This window comes from Candoia aspera, chromosome 2 (assembly GCF_035149785.1).
Source record: "Candoia aspera isolate rCanAsp1 chromosome 2, rCanAsp1.hap2, whole genome shotgun sequence".
In the NCBI taxonomy this organism is placed as follows: Eukaryota; Metazoa; Chordata; class Lepidosauria; order Squamata; family Boidae; genus Candoia; species Candoia aspera.
Window position 1 is genome coordinate 201,747,881 of NC_086154.1, and position 14,363 is coordinate 201,762,243.

General features: G+C 38.4%; 1 protein-coding gene across 2 annotated transcripts in view; it reads left to right on the plus strand.

The window, feature by feature from the left end:
• NTRK2 (neurotrophic receptor tyrosine kinase 2) overlaps positions 1-14,363 on the plus strand; it is a 202,659-nt gene that overhangs the window by 160,289 nt on the left and 28,007 nt on the right. For both annotated transcript variants that reach the window (XM_063295190.1, XM_063295189.1), the window contains exon 15: positions 8,507-8,741. In XM_063295190.1, coding sequence (XP_063151260.1) covers positions 8,507-8,741 — 235 coding nt within the window. The remainder of the gene's footprint in view (positions 1-8,506; positions 8,742-14,363) is intronic.

Consider the following 14,363-nt stretch of genomic DNA (forward strand, 5'->3'; position numbering starts at 1 on the left):
TAGCTACAGCATCATCCAGCTCCATTTTATTGCAGGTTCTTTAATACCATCTTAGCAGAAAACACAACAAAGTTTGTATTTCATTCCATATAATATCCTACCTCTAGCACCTAGCCTCCTGAAATGTTATGTGTTTCTTACAAAGACACTTATCTTTACTTATTCCTTTTTTATGCATACAATTTTGAACATGGCATGAATTGAAAGAAATCACTTTCCCTGCTAAAATTTGAAAACTCTTCTTCCACAAAAAATGAAAATAAAATAAAAACTCTGCACTTCCTGCTGAAGTTATGCAGGTTTTTTAGGTAGAACCAACTGTATACTGATGTCATTTTTGTGACAGTTGTTCACAAAAATATTGGAAAAATAGTGCATCTCTTTTTCAGAAACCCACTTTCCCATAAATGCACAACACATTGTAAAGTTTGGCCTTGAAGAAAAATTCCTGAAGCTGTTCATCTTAAATTTGGCAAACCCGATCCACTCAGAAGGGGCAACTATGCTCTCACATTTCATCTAAGTTTGTCCAAGTTCCTTTTTGAAAAGCACACACAAACTTGGTAGACTCTTGTAAAATTCTGCCATACATAAGCATTTAATACACTTCTGCAAAAAGGTAAACAATTATAGTCATGTGTTGTTTTTCTGTGAAAGTCACTGAGCGCGCAAAGATTCAGATTTCCAACTCTTAATTTGTATTTGGCCCTGAAGTCAAAATGGATAGCTTTCAAATTGGTCTAAGATGAATTGGGTTATTTTCCAAATTGCTGAGTTGTGGTCCAAAAGGAATAATTTGATTGGTACACATTCCTATGTAAGAATAGTCTTGCTGGATCAGGCCAAGGCCCATCCTAGTCCAGCATTTTGTTTCTCATAGTGGCCTTCCAGATGTCCCTATGCCATGTTGTAATGAATTCAACAGGCTAATTATGCAGTATGTGGAGAAATGCTTCCTATTGTCTGTTTTAAATCTGCTTCCAACAAGCTTCATTGGATGGCCCTGGTCTTAATATCTGAGAGAGAGAGAAAAACCTCCCATAAACTTTCTCCAGCCTGTACATGACTTTATATGCCTTAGTCATGGTCCTATTCAATTGTCTTTTTATCAAGCTGAGTCCTATAAATGGGGATTGCAACGCTGGCATTTTTTTTTAAAGTTATTATTTTCAGTCCCTTTCCTAATCATCTCTAGCTTGTAATGTTGTAATGTTGTTGTAGGAGGGAGGAGTATTAGGTATGTTTGCCACCTTGAGTTATTTATAAAAATAATAAAGGCGGGATAGAAAATAAATAAATAAATTTGTATTTTTCGCAGCTGCCACACACTGAAACCACATCTTCATGTGTTGTTCACTATGATCCCAAGATCTTTTTCATGGTTAGTTACAATGTTCAGACCACATCAAATTGTATACGGGTAGGGCCCAAGGTGTATAACTTCACAGTTACTTAAATTGGACTACATTTGTCACTTGGTTGATCATTCATCCAATTTAAAGACATAATTCTGGTGCTCTTTAGTGTTACTTGCGTTGTTTACCAGCTCAAATATTTTATTGCCATCTGCAAACTTGGCCCGCTTGCTGTTTAACATAGTTTCTGAGTAAGCTGAAGAGAACTGATTCCCAATACAGATTTTTGAAGGACTCTACTTCTTACTTCCCTCCATTGAGATAATTGCTGCTTTATTCCTACTTTCAATTTCTGTTCTTTATAATCAGTTAGCCATCTATAAAAAGACATGGCCTCTTATCCCATGGATGCTAGGTTTACTCAAGAGCCTTTGATGAAGAACTTTGTCAAAGGTTTTTCTTAAAAAAGAAAAAATCCAGGAATACATCTTCATCCACAGGCCTGACATCCTCAGAAAACGCTAATCAATTGCTAAGGTAGGATTGACTTTTGAGGAATGTAGGCTGCTTTCCCTTTAGCAAGAATTACTTATCTATGTGGTTAGCCATTTTTCTTTGATTACTATTTCCACCAATTTGCCTGAAACAAGCATTGCTGACTGGCTTATAATTTCCTGGGTTTACCTGATCCCATTTTAAAACCCAGTGTCACATTGGCTTCCTTCCAGTCCTCTAGGACTGACCTTGATTTGACTGACAAGTTACCTGTTTTGCTAGGAGGCCAGCAACTACATTTCTGATTTCTTTCAGAGCACTCAAATAGCTGCCATCAGGATCTGATTGATTAAAGTGTAGTCTCTTAGGAGTCCAAGAATACCTTAAATAACATATGGTCCATCTAGTCCAGCAGTCTGTTATCACAGTGGCCAACCAACTCTACAAGGAAGCTGCTAATCTCCCAGCAGATAGCCTTCACACACACTGCCCTCAAGCCTAATAGCCATTGATCCCCACCTTCTCTTGTTATCTCAGTTTGCTTTAGTCTGTTTCTTTCCATACACATATTCTCTCCCCCACCCCATTATCTAGCAAAGTTTGTTCTCCTTTTTGTACTCCTAAGTAAGACAGACTTTCCATTTGTTACCTTTTACAGTTACCTGGACACTATTACAAAGCCATGCTGGCCTCTTGGGTTTGGTGGTCTTTTTTTTACATTGTTAATGTACCCTATTTGAGCCTCAATTATAAAGGCTTTAAATAACCTCTCTTTGGCCCTCTGTTTTTCATCCATCCCTTCATTTTGATAAGTATCCCCTTTTGTATTCAAATGTGACTGTGTTGGACCCACCAGGCAGTTCCACCACTGAATGCATGCTAAATGTAATAATATTATAGCCAGTGTTCCCTATCAATTCTGCAGCAGTTACAGTTCATTCCAGAACATGGTCATAGTTTAGGATTAAGTCTAGGGTTGCCTCCCTTTGGCTAGTTTCATGCCCAATTATGCCTTTAATCCCTTAATCACTGGTTTCTTGTCACAGCCTAAGCTCAGTCTATATCAGAGCAACAGAAGTCTCCAATTATTACAAGAACTTCTATTTTCCTGTATGAATATTGCATATCCTTAAATCAAATATATATTTGTGGCCAGATATTGCCATCCATAGTGATTCTCTGGGGGAATCTGGTCTTCTATAATGTTTATAACTTACTCTCTCTGAACTGATTTATCTTACTTTCTATGAATTCTACTTATTGTGAAAAGCATTATGATAAAAATAGAATTAGCCATCTAACTGTGATAAAAATGAACTGTAGTTTAGGATATTAAAATAAAAATATTTATATAAACCATTATTCAAATATGTGAAGAGTATGTGTACTTTTTTGAAAATAGCATTATAACTCAGGTTTCTTAATTGACATATTTAAATATTTAAAGAGGGACGCGGTGGCGCTGCGGGTTAAACCGCTGAGCTGCCGATCGGAAGGTCGGCGGTTCGAAACCGCGCGGCGGGGTGAGCTCCCGTTGCTCGTCCCAGCTTCTGCACACCAAGCAGTTCGAAAACATGCAAATGTGAGTAGATTAATTGGTACCGCTTCGGCGGGAAGGTAACGGCGTTCCGTGAGTCATGCCGGCCACATGACCCGGAAATGTCTATGACAACGCCGGCTCCAAGGCTTTGAAACGGAGATGAGCACCGCCCCCTAGAGTCGGACACGACTGGACTTTACGTCAAGGGAAACCTTTACCTTTACCTTTTAAATGTGTCAATAAAGCATTTTCTACCAGTAATATCTATAGTTCTTTACTAGAAAGCTTTTATTCTCTAGAACAAGAAATCTGAAAAAATATAGTTTATTTTTATAAACAAATAATATATTTATGATATAAATATATCATAATTTAGTTTGGGTAAAGAATAGGCTCCATACCACTTTTATAGCACATAAACAAACACAATGTACCTCATTTCACAAACAAAAATCTTTCAAACCAGGCACTCTGAATTTTGCTTCAGGGAAAACAACAACATTGGGTTACACATGACTCATGTTGAAAATGGTTTCACTTACATACATTAACAGTTATTTTATCCTAAAGACTAATACATTTATTATAGAATTAGAATTTTGAATCAAAGTTATTTCATCAAATGCTACAATGCCTTGTTTATTAAAATAAACACCTTTTGTTTATTAATGCATGCACATAATTCACCTGAAGAAAGATAAAATATTTCAAATTAGAGAAGTAGAAACAAGCAAATAAAACTATCTACTCTTGTTCTGAAAGAAGCATGATTCCATAAAGAAGAGGCTAAATGTGATGATAGAAGACATGTTTTGCATATATAAAGTCCAAGTTCAACACTAGGTGTTTCGAATTATGTGAAGTAGTTTTGCAAAGTAACCTAGGGAATTGCTGCTGAGAATTGGAATAGCTGTACTAGTAGACTCAGCCATAATATTGATTTTTGGCTAACATGTCTAGCCAGTGTGATTTGTAAGCAATGTCTTTGGGCTTCGAGTGTTGTATGAACCCAACCAGGTTACTGACCAATGCATAGCTTAGCAGAATGAGTGAATCATCTGTTCTATAACTAAAACTCAGCGTCTTATTTCACCTAAGATGCTTCTTTATTACATATTTGAGTTTTCTTCTGTAAAATATTATAGGTTAATGTGTTTGGAATAAAGCTTAAATCAAGAATTATGATACTCTAATATCATGAGAAACTCAGGGTTTTTTCCCCGGTATACATCAGTTTCTTTAGTTTCCACTAAAGTCTGATCAGTTGCCCAATTCTTGTTATGCACACACAAAGAAGCTTCATATATTGCAAATGGTTAGACCAGTGTTTCTCAACCTTGGTAACTTTAAGATGTGTGGACTTCAACTCCCAGAATTCCCCAGCCAGCATGAAGAAATGCTGGGTTAAATTACAGTGCTGTATATAAGAGAAGAGAGCCAGCTGGTGTAGTGGTTAAGGTCGCTTTCCCCATGGCTGGCTGGGGAATTCTGGGAGTTGAAGTCTACACATCTTAAAGTTGCCACGGTTGAGAAATGCTGGGTTAGACTGAGATGCTGAGCAAGCAGATAAGGACAATCCTGTTGTGAGAGTATCGGATTTAGCCTTTGAGTTCTGAAGTCATTTTAAGTCCACCTGGGGCTTTTTTCCTCTTTTCTCCCAGTAAGCCAATAAGCTTGGTTTTCCTTCTTGTTACACTGTCTTGCCTTGATATTGTTTCCATTCTTTTGTCTGTTTGTTATAGGTGCAGTTGACAACTGAAGAATGATATTACATCACACCACAAACTGTTTTGCCTAACAAAACTCTTGATGAGAAATGCCACTAACCATAAGCAAGCACTGCCAGGTTGCTTTATTTTGCAGGGAAAAAAAGGCTCCCTAGATGGCAAGCTCTGGGATATCTATCTATCTATCTGTTTGTTTGCTTGTTTATATTATCTATATGCCACCCATTGCATAGCAATGGAACTGGGCAGTGTATTTGTTTGCTTTTGTTTTGTAGTGCAGCTTGTATAGCATGCATGCGTGTGCCATGGAGAGATTTCTTTCCTCGTGGCCTGATCTCTACTTAGAAATAAATCCCTTTATGTTATGTGATTCTTGCTTCCAAATGAAGATGCACATCAGTCTTAGAAAGTTGAGAAAACCAGTCTATTTATAGCGATTTGCTTCTAATACATGGCTTGGAAATTAGTGGAAAGGGACAGCCTCCCACAACTGAATGCACACATTAAACATTCATTATAATTGCACCCATTTAATAGCAACTCAGGCACACATTCATGTATAATTTCTGGTACTGGCTTGCATTCTGCCTCTTGCATTTTGATTTGAAGCAATATTACAGTAAGGCATGTAACATCTTTTTTAAATGTTTGTTATTCCTCATATGTAGCATCCAGAACTGTTCAGTGTAAGAGTTCCTCTTAAACTGAACTGAAATCTAGCATCCGTCTCTCGTTTGACACTATTTACGATATGGAAGAAAATCTGCATGTAATCATGTTTTGGAAGCACATTTATTTCTTACCCTGCAGCGCCCCCCAAGGCCACAAAGGAAAAAAAATGATCTCACAATTAGATATGCACACACACACCCCACCCATGTCCTTCACTACCGGCTTCCTGCAGCACAGTGTCCAATTGCAGGCCAGGATATGAAGGTCAGGAAGGATTTCTGAGTGCAACATTTAGGCAGAGAGAAACGTAAGGCTATGCAACAGACAAAATGTTTCAGGAAGAAACGTTGAAAAAGAAAATCCAGTTCAAATTGAGATAGAGACAGTGACTCTAGAATGCAACTCAAAAACTACAGGCTATGCATAATTGTCTGCAGAAACTCCAGAAGCCACACAATCAGAGTTTGTGTTCTTTTGTGGCTATTCCAAACTGGCCAGTTTGTCACAGCGGCAGCAGGATCAGAATGGGTTCTCATTCTCATATTCCCTTGAATAGTCTTGATCTACGACTGCAGAAAATTATATTGAATTAAGATAGATAGATTTGATGTGTATGGAGGGAGTGGGGCTAAGAAGTAGGGCAGAAGCAAAACATGACTAGATCGCAGAACCCTATTAAAGCTGAAGGTATTTCAGCCACCCAGAAGCCTTCAGTTATGTTCAATTTTACACTCCAAATATTTGGTCACAAGCAAGAATATGATTGCGTCTGATTTGCAGCTTTGTGTTCTTTCAGCTTCAGATTATGCAGTGCCTCTGAAATGCATGTACTTCATGGCCTTCAGTTGTGGCAACCTTGATCTGTGCTTCTACTATCTTGCTGAAAAGAATTGATTCTTGGCTCTATACCTCAGAAATAGAAGTTACAAGTGCATCATCCAGTAATGATGAGGCACATTTGAAATCTCACATTATGTTGAGGAAGAGGAAACAGAACAAGTCCCTGAAAGGCAGCATGAAAATGAAATGTAGGGTTGAGTGATGCTTGCAAAAGCAGGGAAAGAAATGTATTTGATCAGTGATGTGTATTATAGATGTTTCTGATCAACACTAAGTGGAAGTGTGTACTTTGGTATAATGACTTATTAAAAGAAAGAAAGAAATGTGTTCAGAACATGGGGGGGGGGTTAGTAACAGGAAGAGGAAAATGGCTTGAGCTCCATTGATAAATCAAGTTAATTCATTTTCAATATATAAATAAAAAGTATATGAACTAACCTGATTTCTCAGTGCAGCTCAAGCTGTTTTCTTCTTCTACTACTGCACCTCATTTAAGTTCTTTGCTTCTGACCGTTGTTCACTGTTAATTATTAGGGAGACAGCTTCTGCTTAGAACTCTGCTTCAAGCATTTCATAGTAATGACACATATCTGCTTATTTATGGCTCTTGAGCAGAGGTTGCAAAAATGTACATTTGCTGACATACCCTGAGGTCCTCTCAACAGCCCTCAAATGCCCTCCCACTCTTAAGAGGCTGGAAGAAGCTTGCCAGCTATTCTCATGTTCCTTGGCAATTGAGCAATATAAATAAGGAGATAGATACTAGAACAAAAATTTCAGAGGTGGGATGTCAGCATTTCAAGCTCTGTGTTCCACCCCTTGCATTTCAGCATTTGTTTTTAGAGACAAGCAGTATCCTGCATGTGTGTGTGTATGCGCGCACACACACACATACATACTGCTGTGGTTCTTTCTTTCTGAAGAATTTACAATTTCTGCACGTGCAATAATACAGAAACAAAACTGAATGTCTGCTATTCTATTTGAACCGAAAATTTGGTCCCGGTCAATACATTTGTATTTTTCTGAGCACAGCTGTACTTAGAGTAGATTTCTAGACTTCTCCCAAAGGAAATATCCCAAAGTAAAGGCAAGTATGCCACCTGCACAACGCCAGAGTGAGAAGACTAGGGAGGATACGTTCTGTTCCAATCTTTCTTTCCAACTTTTGCTTCACATCCAGGAAAGAAGAGGAATCAGGTTATTGAGCACATTCCTCCTCAACAGGCACAGTTATTGTTCCTTCAGACAATAGCCTACCAACAGTAACAGCACCATAATATGATAGATAGTATATGATACAGTAACTAGAGTTGTCCTGTGGTTTGCTTTGCTATGCCTGAATTACAAGTAGAAACGAAGGAAATTCACAAATGTGAATTTCAGTGTGTTATATCACAGAACACAACTTCCTTCCCCACAAGTTAAATAACATGATGGCATCTTAAAGCTATGCCTCCAGACAGAACTTCAAAAGGTAATATTGGGCAACAGTAACAAAATTTTATGTATGTATGTATGTATGTATGTATTTATTTATTTGTCATTTTCCCTCCATGTATGGAATTTAGGGATAGCTTTCTGTATCCAGACACTAACGAATGCTATTCAATGGAAGAAATCAAAGTCTTGTTATTTATTTGTTTATTAAATTTATATCCTGCCTTTTGTTCAGGAGCTCAAGGTGGCATGCATAGTGCTCTCTCCTCCAATTTTTCTTCACAGTAGCAATTCTGGCTGGGCTGAGGGAGAGTGACTGGTCCAATCAATGAACCCTGGCCTTGATGCTTTGTATCATCCCTTCCTCTCTCCTGCTTTCTTCTACAAGACCATCACTTGGAGAGGTATCATTAGAGTTTCTTCTGTGTTCCACGCAGGGCGCATGGACCTGATGCAGTTCTGATGGCTGAAGGGAGTCGTTTAGCTGAACTAACCCAGTCCCAGATGCTGCATATTGCCCAGCAGATTGCCGCTGGCATGGTTTACTTGGCATCACAACACTTTGTGCATCGTGACCTTGCCACTCGGAACTGCCTGGTTGGGGAAAACCTGCTGGTGAAGATTGGAGATTTTGGGATGTCAAGAGATGTATATAGCACAGATTACTACAGGGTAAGTAATACCTTGGTTTTAGGAGGAATGGCTTATTTTTATAAGGCAGAATTTCTTCTAGTGAGACTCTATAAGAAAAAAAAAATCACTTGAGTTGATCTTAAAATAAGAATGGGAGATATATTGTGCTGAGTGGTATGTTACTTGACTTTTTTTCTGGAAAATCTAGAATAAAATCCCTATATTCATGCATACTATTCCCTTTTGGGATAAGCAATGTTATGCAAAGCACAGAAGAACAGTAAGAACAATAAGCAAAATAAATTAAAGGCAAGAGATAAAAGGAAATACAACTTAGTTAAATTTACACCATCACCCTTCACCTCTGGTGTCACTACAAGCATTTCTTATACATTAATACATAAATACTTTACACAACCAGGGGGATATCACACTTCCCTCCCTCATTCCCTGCTCAGTGTTAAACCATTTGTTAAGAATTCCATTTAGTCTCATGTTTGTGTTTCACTTTCCTCATATTCCACTGTTATTACATTCAGCAACTCATTTTCAATTTCCTATTCATGCAAAACATCCCATAATTCCAACCTATTTACATATGCTTTCACTAAAGCAACAAGCCTACAATCAACTTTTTTTTCACTCATACCTTTCTCTATCACCTCCTGAAGAGCAAAAATATGGCCTGCACCTCCTTTGGTTGGCATAAAGCTGTATTGCACTTCCCAAATGTTACTTATTGTCACCTCTAGATTATATTTGTCCAAAATGCTGTGCAATTTTTCCATACTTGACTCTTCCTTTATTACCATTTACTATAACATAACATACAACTGTCATTAACCTATGAATGTCTATTTTCAGATGTATCTGTTGCAATACCTTCTGATATACATTTTACTTTTTCATTCTGAATTAAACCTATACCTTTACTTCCATGCAAGTTTTCCTTATCTCCACTTTACAGATCAGACTACTGTCATTCATGCCTTGTTTTCTCTTACTCTCACAGGCACAAAGCATATCTATTTTTCCTTCCCTCCTTCCGTCCTTCCTTTTCTTTCTTCTTTCTTTCCCATTCATTCATTCAGTCATTCATTCATCTGCTTACCATATACTCCTCTTACATTCCAAGTTGTGTGGCCATTAATATTGAGCTCTGCTACCTATCATGGCTTTAGTCAGCTGAGCTTTTACATTACAATGGTTAGTGAGATAAGAATATAATAGACTAGGTTACCAGCCTTAATGGTACCTATCCCACATGACAGTTCCCTGGTAATAATGATAAATATATTTTAAATGGTATTTTATATGGGAAACTAAAGCCCAATATTATGTCGATCATGTCCATGCTATTCTATGCAAGCCAGGATCTCTAACCTAAACACTACTTTGCAAGCCAATATACTATGCCCCACATCCCACCAACTAGGAGATACACTTAGACTACTCTCACATTCAAGATATGATTAAAATCCCTACTAGATCATAATAGAATTGAAGATATAGGCCAAAGCATTAATTACTAGATTGGTTTTTAGCTTTGGTAAAATGGAAACTAATTATAACACTTGGACAAGATAGCTTTCTTCAAGTAGTGATTGTTATTTGTGAAAGAGATGCAGAAACACAACAGTGATGGATACAAATAATATATAAGTCTAAGAACAAGATGCTGAGGACCAACAACAGGGATAATATAAGCTTGGCTTGCTTATGAATGTCCTTGTACCTTCTGTTTACCTGTTGGATCAATGTTCTCATCCAATACTCTAGTTGTGAATTGTTAAGTGTCTTTCTTAAAACTCAAAATATTCTTAATTTTCCATATGTCATTTTTAAGGTTCTTCTAAGGGCTAAGAACTAACAGACAGTTCACTTGATCTGAATAAGACAAAAGGCATTTTCTTGGAATGTTTACTGCCAGTTTGATCTGTGTCAAATCCATTTTGTAATTGTCATAAAGTACAAGGCTATCTTATCTGGCCGTATATATGGAGAGAACATATCTTACTGAAGAAGACAACTCCTCCTCCTCCTTGTATATAGTAAATGATGCTGGTAGCAGCATTTGATGGGCTGTCTCTGTCTCACCACATTTACCTTCCTGCATTAAAATAATTCTGTCCTTCTGCATTTGTCTGAATCCTATACTCAATATGATGAGGAAATTAAAGTAACTGCTGATAAACTGATTTATTAAATATCCACAGACTTTTGCAAAAAATGAAAGCTCCTGTGCAAACAGATTATTTATTGCTGTCCTCACTGAAACTTCCTTCAATGAGACAAGCGGCTGTGGTTATTGTAAAGCAACAAGTTTTGGGAGAACGGAATTTGGTTTTGATCCCATAAAAAGGAAAGGTCACATTCATGTGACATTTGGGTCAAAGTGTTTTGCTGTCTCAGCTAACTCATTCTTATTTTAACAGCATTACTTTGATTGGACAGAACCTCTTTTGAGCAATTCTATCAGCTAAGAGTTTGCTTCAAAAGCTAATAGTTTCATGTGGTTAGTAGCAAAGCTGAGAAAGTTATTCACAAGGACAGTATTTATATTCATACAGTTGTTTTAATTAAGAGCCAAGAACATTTTTTATTTTGGTTTGCACTATTTCTTCCTTTAGTAATCCAGACTCTGCAATTAGTTGACATCTGAACTAGATTTCTGTCACATCTTGTCTTTTGGAATAATTGCTTTCCAAGCTAGTTCATTCTCACACTACAAGAATGACATTACATCATGGGATAGAAAGAAGGATTTAGGGGCAGATGTAGCCAGCTTATATTCACAGAGTTGCAGTAGTTGCCATTGTTGCTCATTCAGCATGCACATTTTGACCCTTGGGTCCTACATGGCATTTGTTGCTTGGACAAACCATCATACCCAAAGGAAAATAGCTTCAGTATCACATAGTTGGTAATTAGAAGCAGGAGAACAGTGGCATATTGGGGTTGAATCATCAGGAGCAGGTCAATTAACTGCAGCATTCACCCAAAGTCTTTGCTTTAAAAAAATCCTCACAAAATGGCACACCGTTGGGGAGCAAAGCACTAGACAATCAAGCTGTCATTTCCATTTCCCAGATTGATGGGAGGGCCAGGTTCTGTAGTAGCAATCATCAGAGTCCCAAAAGGTCAGGAAATGGTGACCTTAGCTTCCCTGATAAATCGAAAAGGCACCTTTTTGTTGTCTTTATTCCTGAAGTTCTTGCCCAGGGCTCCCCCAACCTTGATAGCTCCATTGCAGGAGAGAGAGAGTTAACCTCTTTCTTTCCATCTCCTGGCTTGGCTTTTGGATCATAGGGCATTACACTACCCCTCTGCTTTACCTATCACTAGTAGACAGTCCTAGCTGTGTTGAAGCAGGCACAAGAGATGATGTCTCTGACTTGGTCTTTCCAGTATTCAACATTCATGAGTTGAGCACAGTTGTTTGCAAAGAAGTATCTTATTCAGGATCCAGGAGATTTGGGCATCTGGTCAATTCCTTTGCAAACCAGATCCCTCAGTGTATGGATTCAGAGAAGACAGGCAAGGGATGGAGCTAAAAGCAAAGCCTTGCCCTTGTTTCAACTTGGTAGGACCTTATACAGTCCCCATAAACTAGCTTGAGCATATTTTGTTCCTCAGCCAGTGCCACATTCTTAACATTTATTTATTTACATACCATCAAATTATAAAACTCTACATAATATTTTCTCAACCTTTTTACCCTGGAGGGACCCTTGAAATAATTTTCAGGGCTCAGGGAACCCCTGCATAAAAATTATTATATCTATAGCTCATGGTACACTACCATGATCAGTAAGCTGAGGCACATAAACATTCCCACCCCTTTGAGTGTTAATATTGCACTGCACGCAAAGTTAAAAAAAGGGTTTATTTTTTATTCATGATCTCTTACAGAACTGTAGGGTTCAGCAGAACCCCAGTTGACAAAGACTGCTGTAGATGGTTCACAAAACCAATAATAAAGACCAAAAACCTCTAAAACTACAAAGGCAAGGCAAAGCTATAAAACCTTAGTTACTTGCCCAACTTCCTCTTCTTGCATAATATCCCCCACCCTCCAGTACAAGCAGCAATTGTTGCCTTCTCAAATACCAAGCTGATGTTTGGGCAATGCAGGTTTAGCCAGATATCTTCAGCCAGATATGATTACTTCTAGCTGTAGTATGCAAGAGGTATTAATAGATGAGATTCACAGGCATACTGTAGAAATCCTGGAGACTGAACATTATAAAGCAGCTATAAAAAGCATTGGAACACACTGTTACTCTTTAATCGTGTGCTCTGTTACTAATTGTTGCATCACTTTATCATTTTGCCTTGCCTGTGAGTCTCTTCCTGCTGCAAAATACGATGAAAAGGAGGGTGAGGGATAGCAATGTCCACAAAATAATCTTCACTGATGCATTAGAACCTGGGTCCTTGATTTAGTAAGATATTAATTTGCCTCCAAGATTTTGGTCTTCTATTGTCCCATTACAACCTTCTCGTTGGTGTCGGATTGTCAATAATGTTCTGCATTGTGTCAAAACAGCTATTAAGAGATACTGCAGGGATGACTGTGGAGAGAGATAACGTTTTGATAATTGGCATGGTGCGCTTCTGATGGTGTTAGCTACATAGGCGCTGTTTGTTTAGAGCCTGGAATGGTAGTAGAGATAGGATGGAAAAGTACTTTAATCATCCAGTGTAGGAAACTCAATCTGCAAGGAAAGGATCTTTTGTTTGAAAAGCTAAGCAAGCCCCACAAAGCCTTAGAGCACTGTTTCTCAACCTCGGCAACTTTAAGAAGCATGGACTTCAACTCCCAGAATTCCCCAGCCAGCCATGCTGGCTGGGGAATTCTGGGAGTTGAAGTCCATACCTCTTAAAGTTGCTAAGGTTGAGAAACACTGCCTTAGAGTTTAAATGGCATATTATCTCCCACTTTTCCCTTCCTAAATGGAGTTGCTCAAAGTGGCTAACCCAAGTATTTGGTGCATTCAGGTGAAGCTTTTTTGAACAATTCCCTGTTACAACTTGCAGAGGATCCAGATGATAAGCAATTAGTTTGTCATCAACTTGTCTTTTCCCACTGGTGCATCCACTGAGAAACCAACAAAAACCTGCCATGAAATCTGGCCACAAGGAAAAGAGAAGACCAGCAGCCCCATTTTTTTCAGCAAGGATGGGTTGGAGGATCCATCCATTCAGCAGGGGGAGAATGAAGCTGGGTGGGAGGATCTGGCTGAGAGGAAGAGGGAGAACTGGTTGGGATGCTGTGCCCTGTGCATTTCAGATTCCCAAAGTTATTTAGTGTTCTGCAAAGTAATTTCTTCCCCTTCTGTTTTTCTGAGCTTACAAAACAGGGAGAGGGTCATATTTTTATTAGATACGCGCTTACATCTACGTGAACAACAAGACCTACTTCCAGCACTACAATCCTGTGAGTTAGGTTGAGTTGAGAGAGAGTGACCCAGTGAACTTTACTAGCTGAGGCTGGACTAAAACCTGGCTCTCCTCTTTCTTAGCCTAATACTTTAACCACTACACCACATTGGCCTTCAGTAAATGTGAATAAATGTGAGTGAATGTGTCTAGCATCTGGCCATAAGGGTGCAATCCTTTTAAATGCTTGGATGAAACGAAGCATGACATTTCACTGGG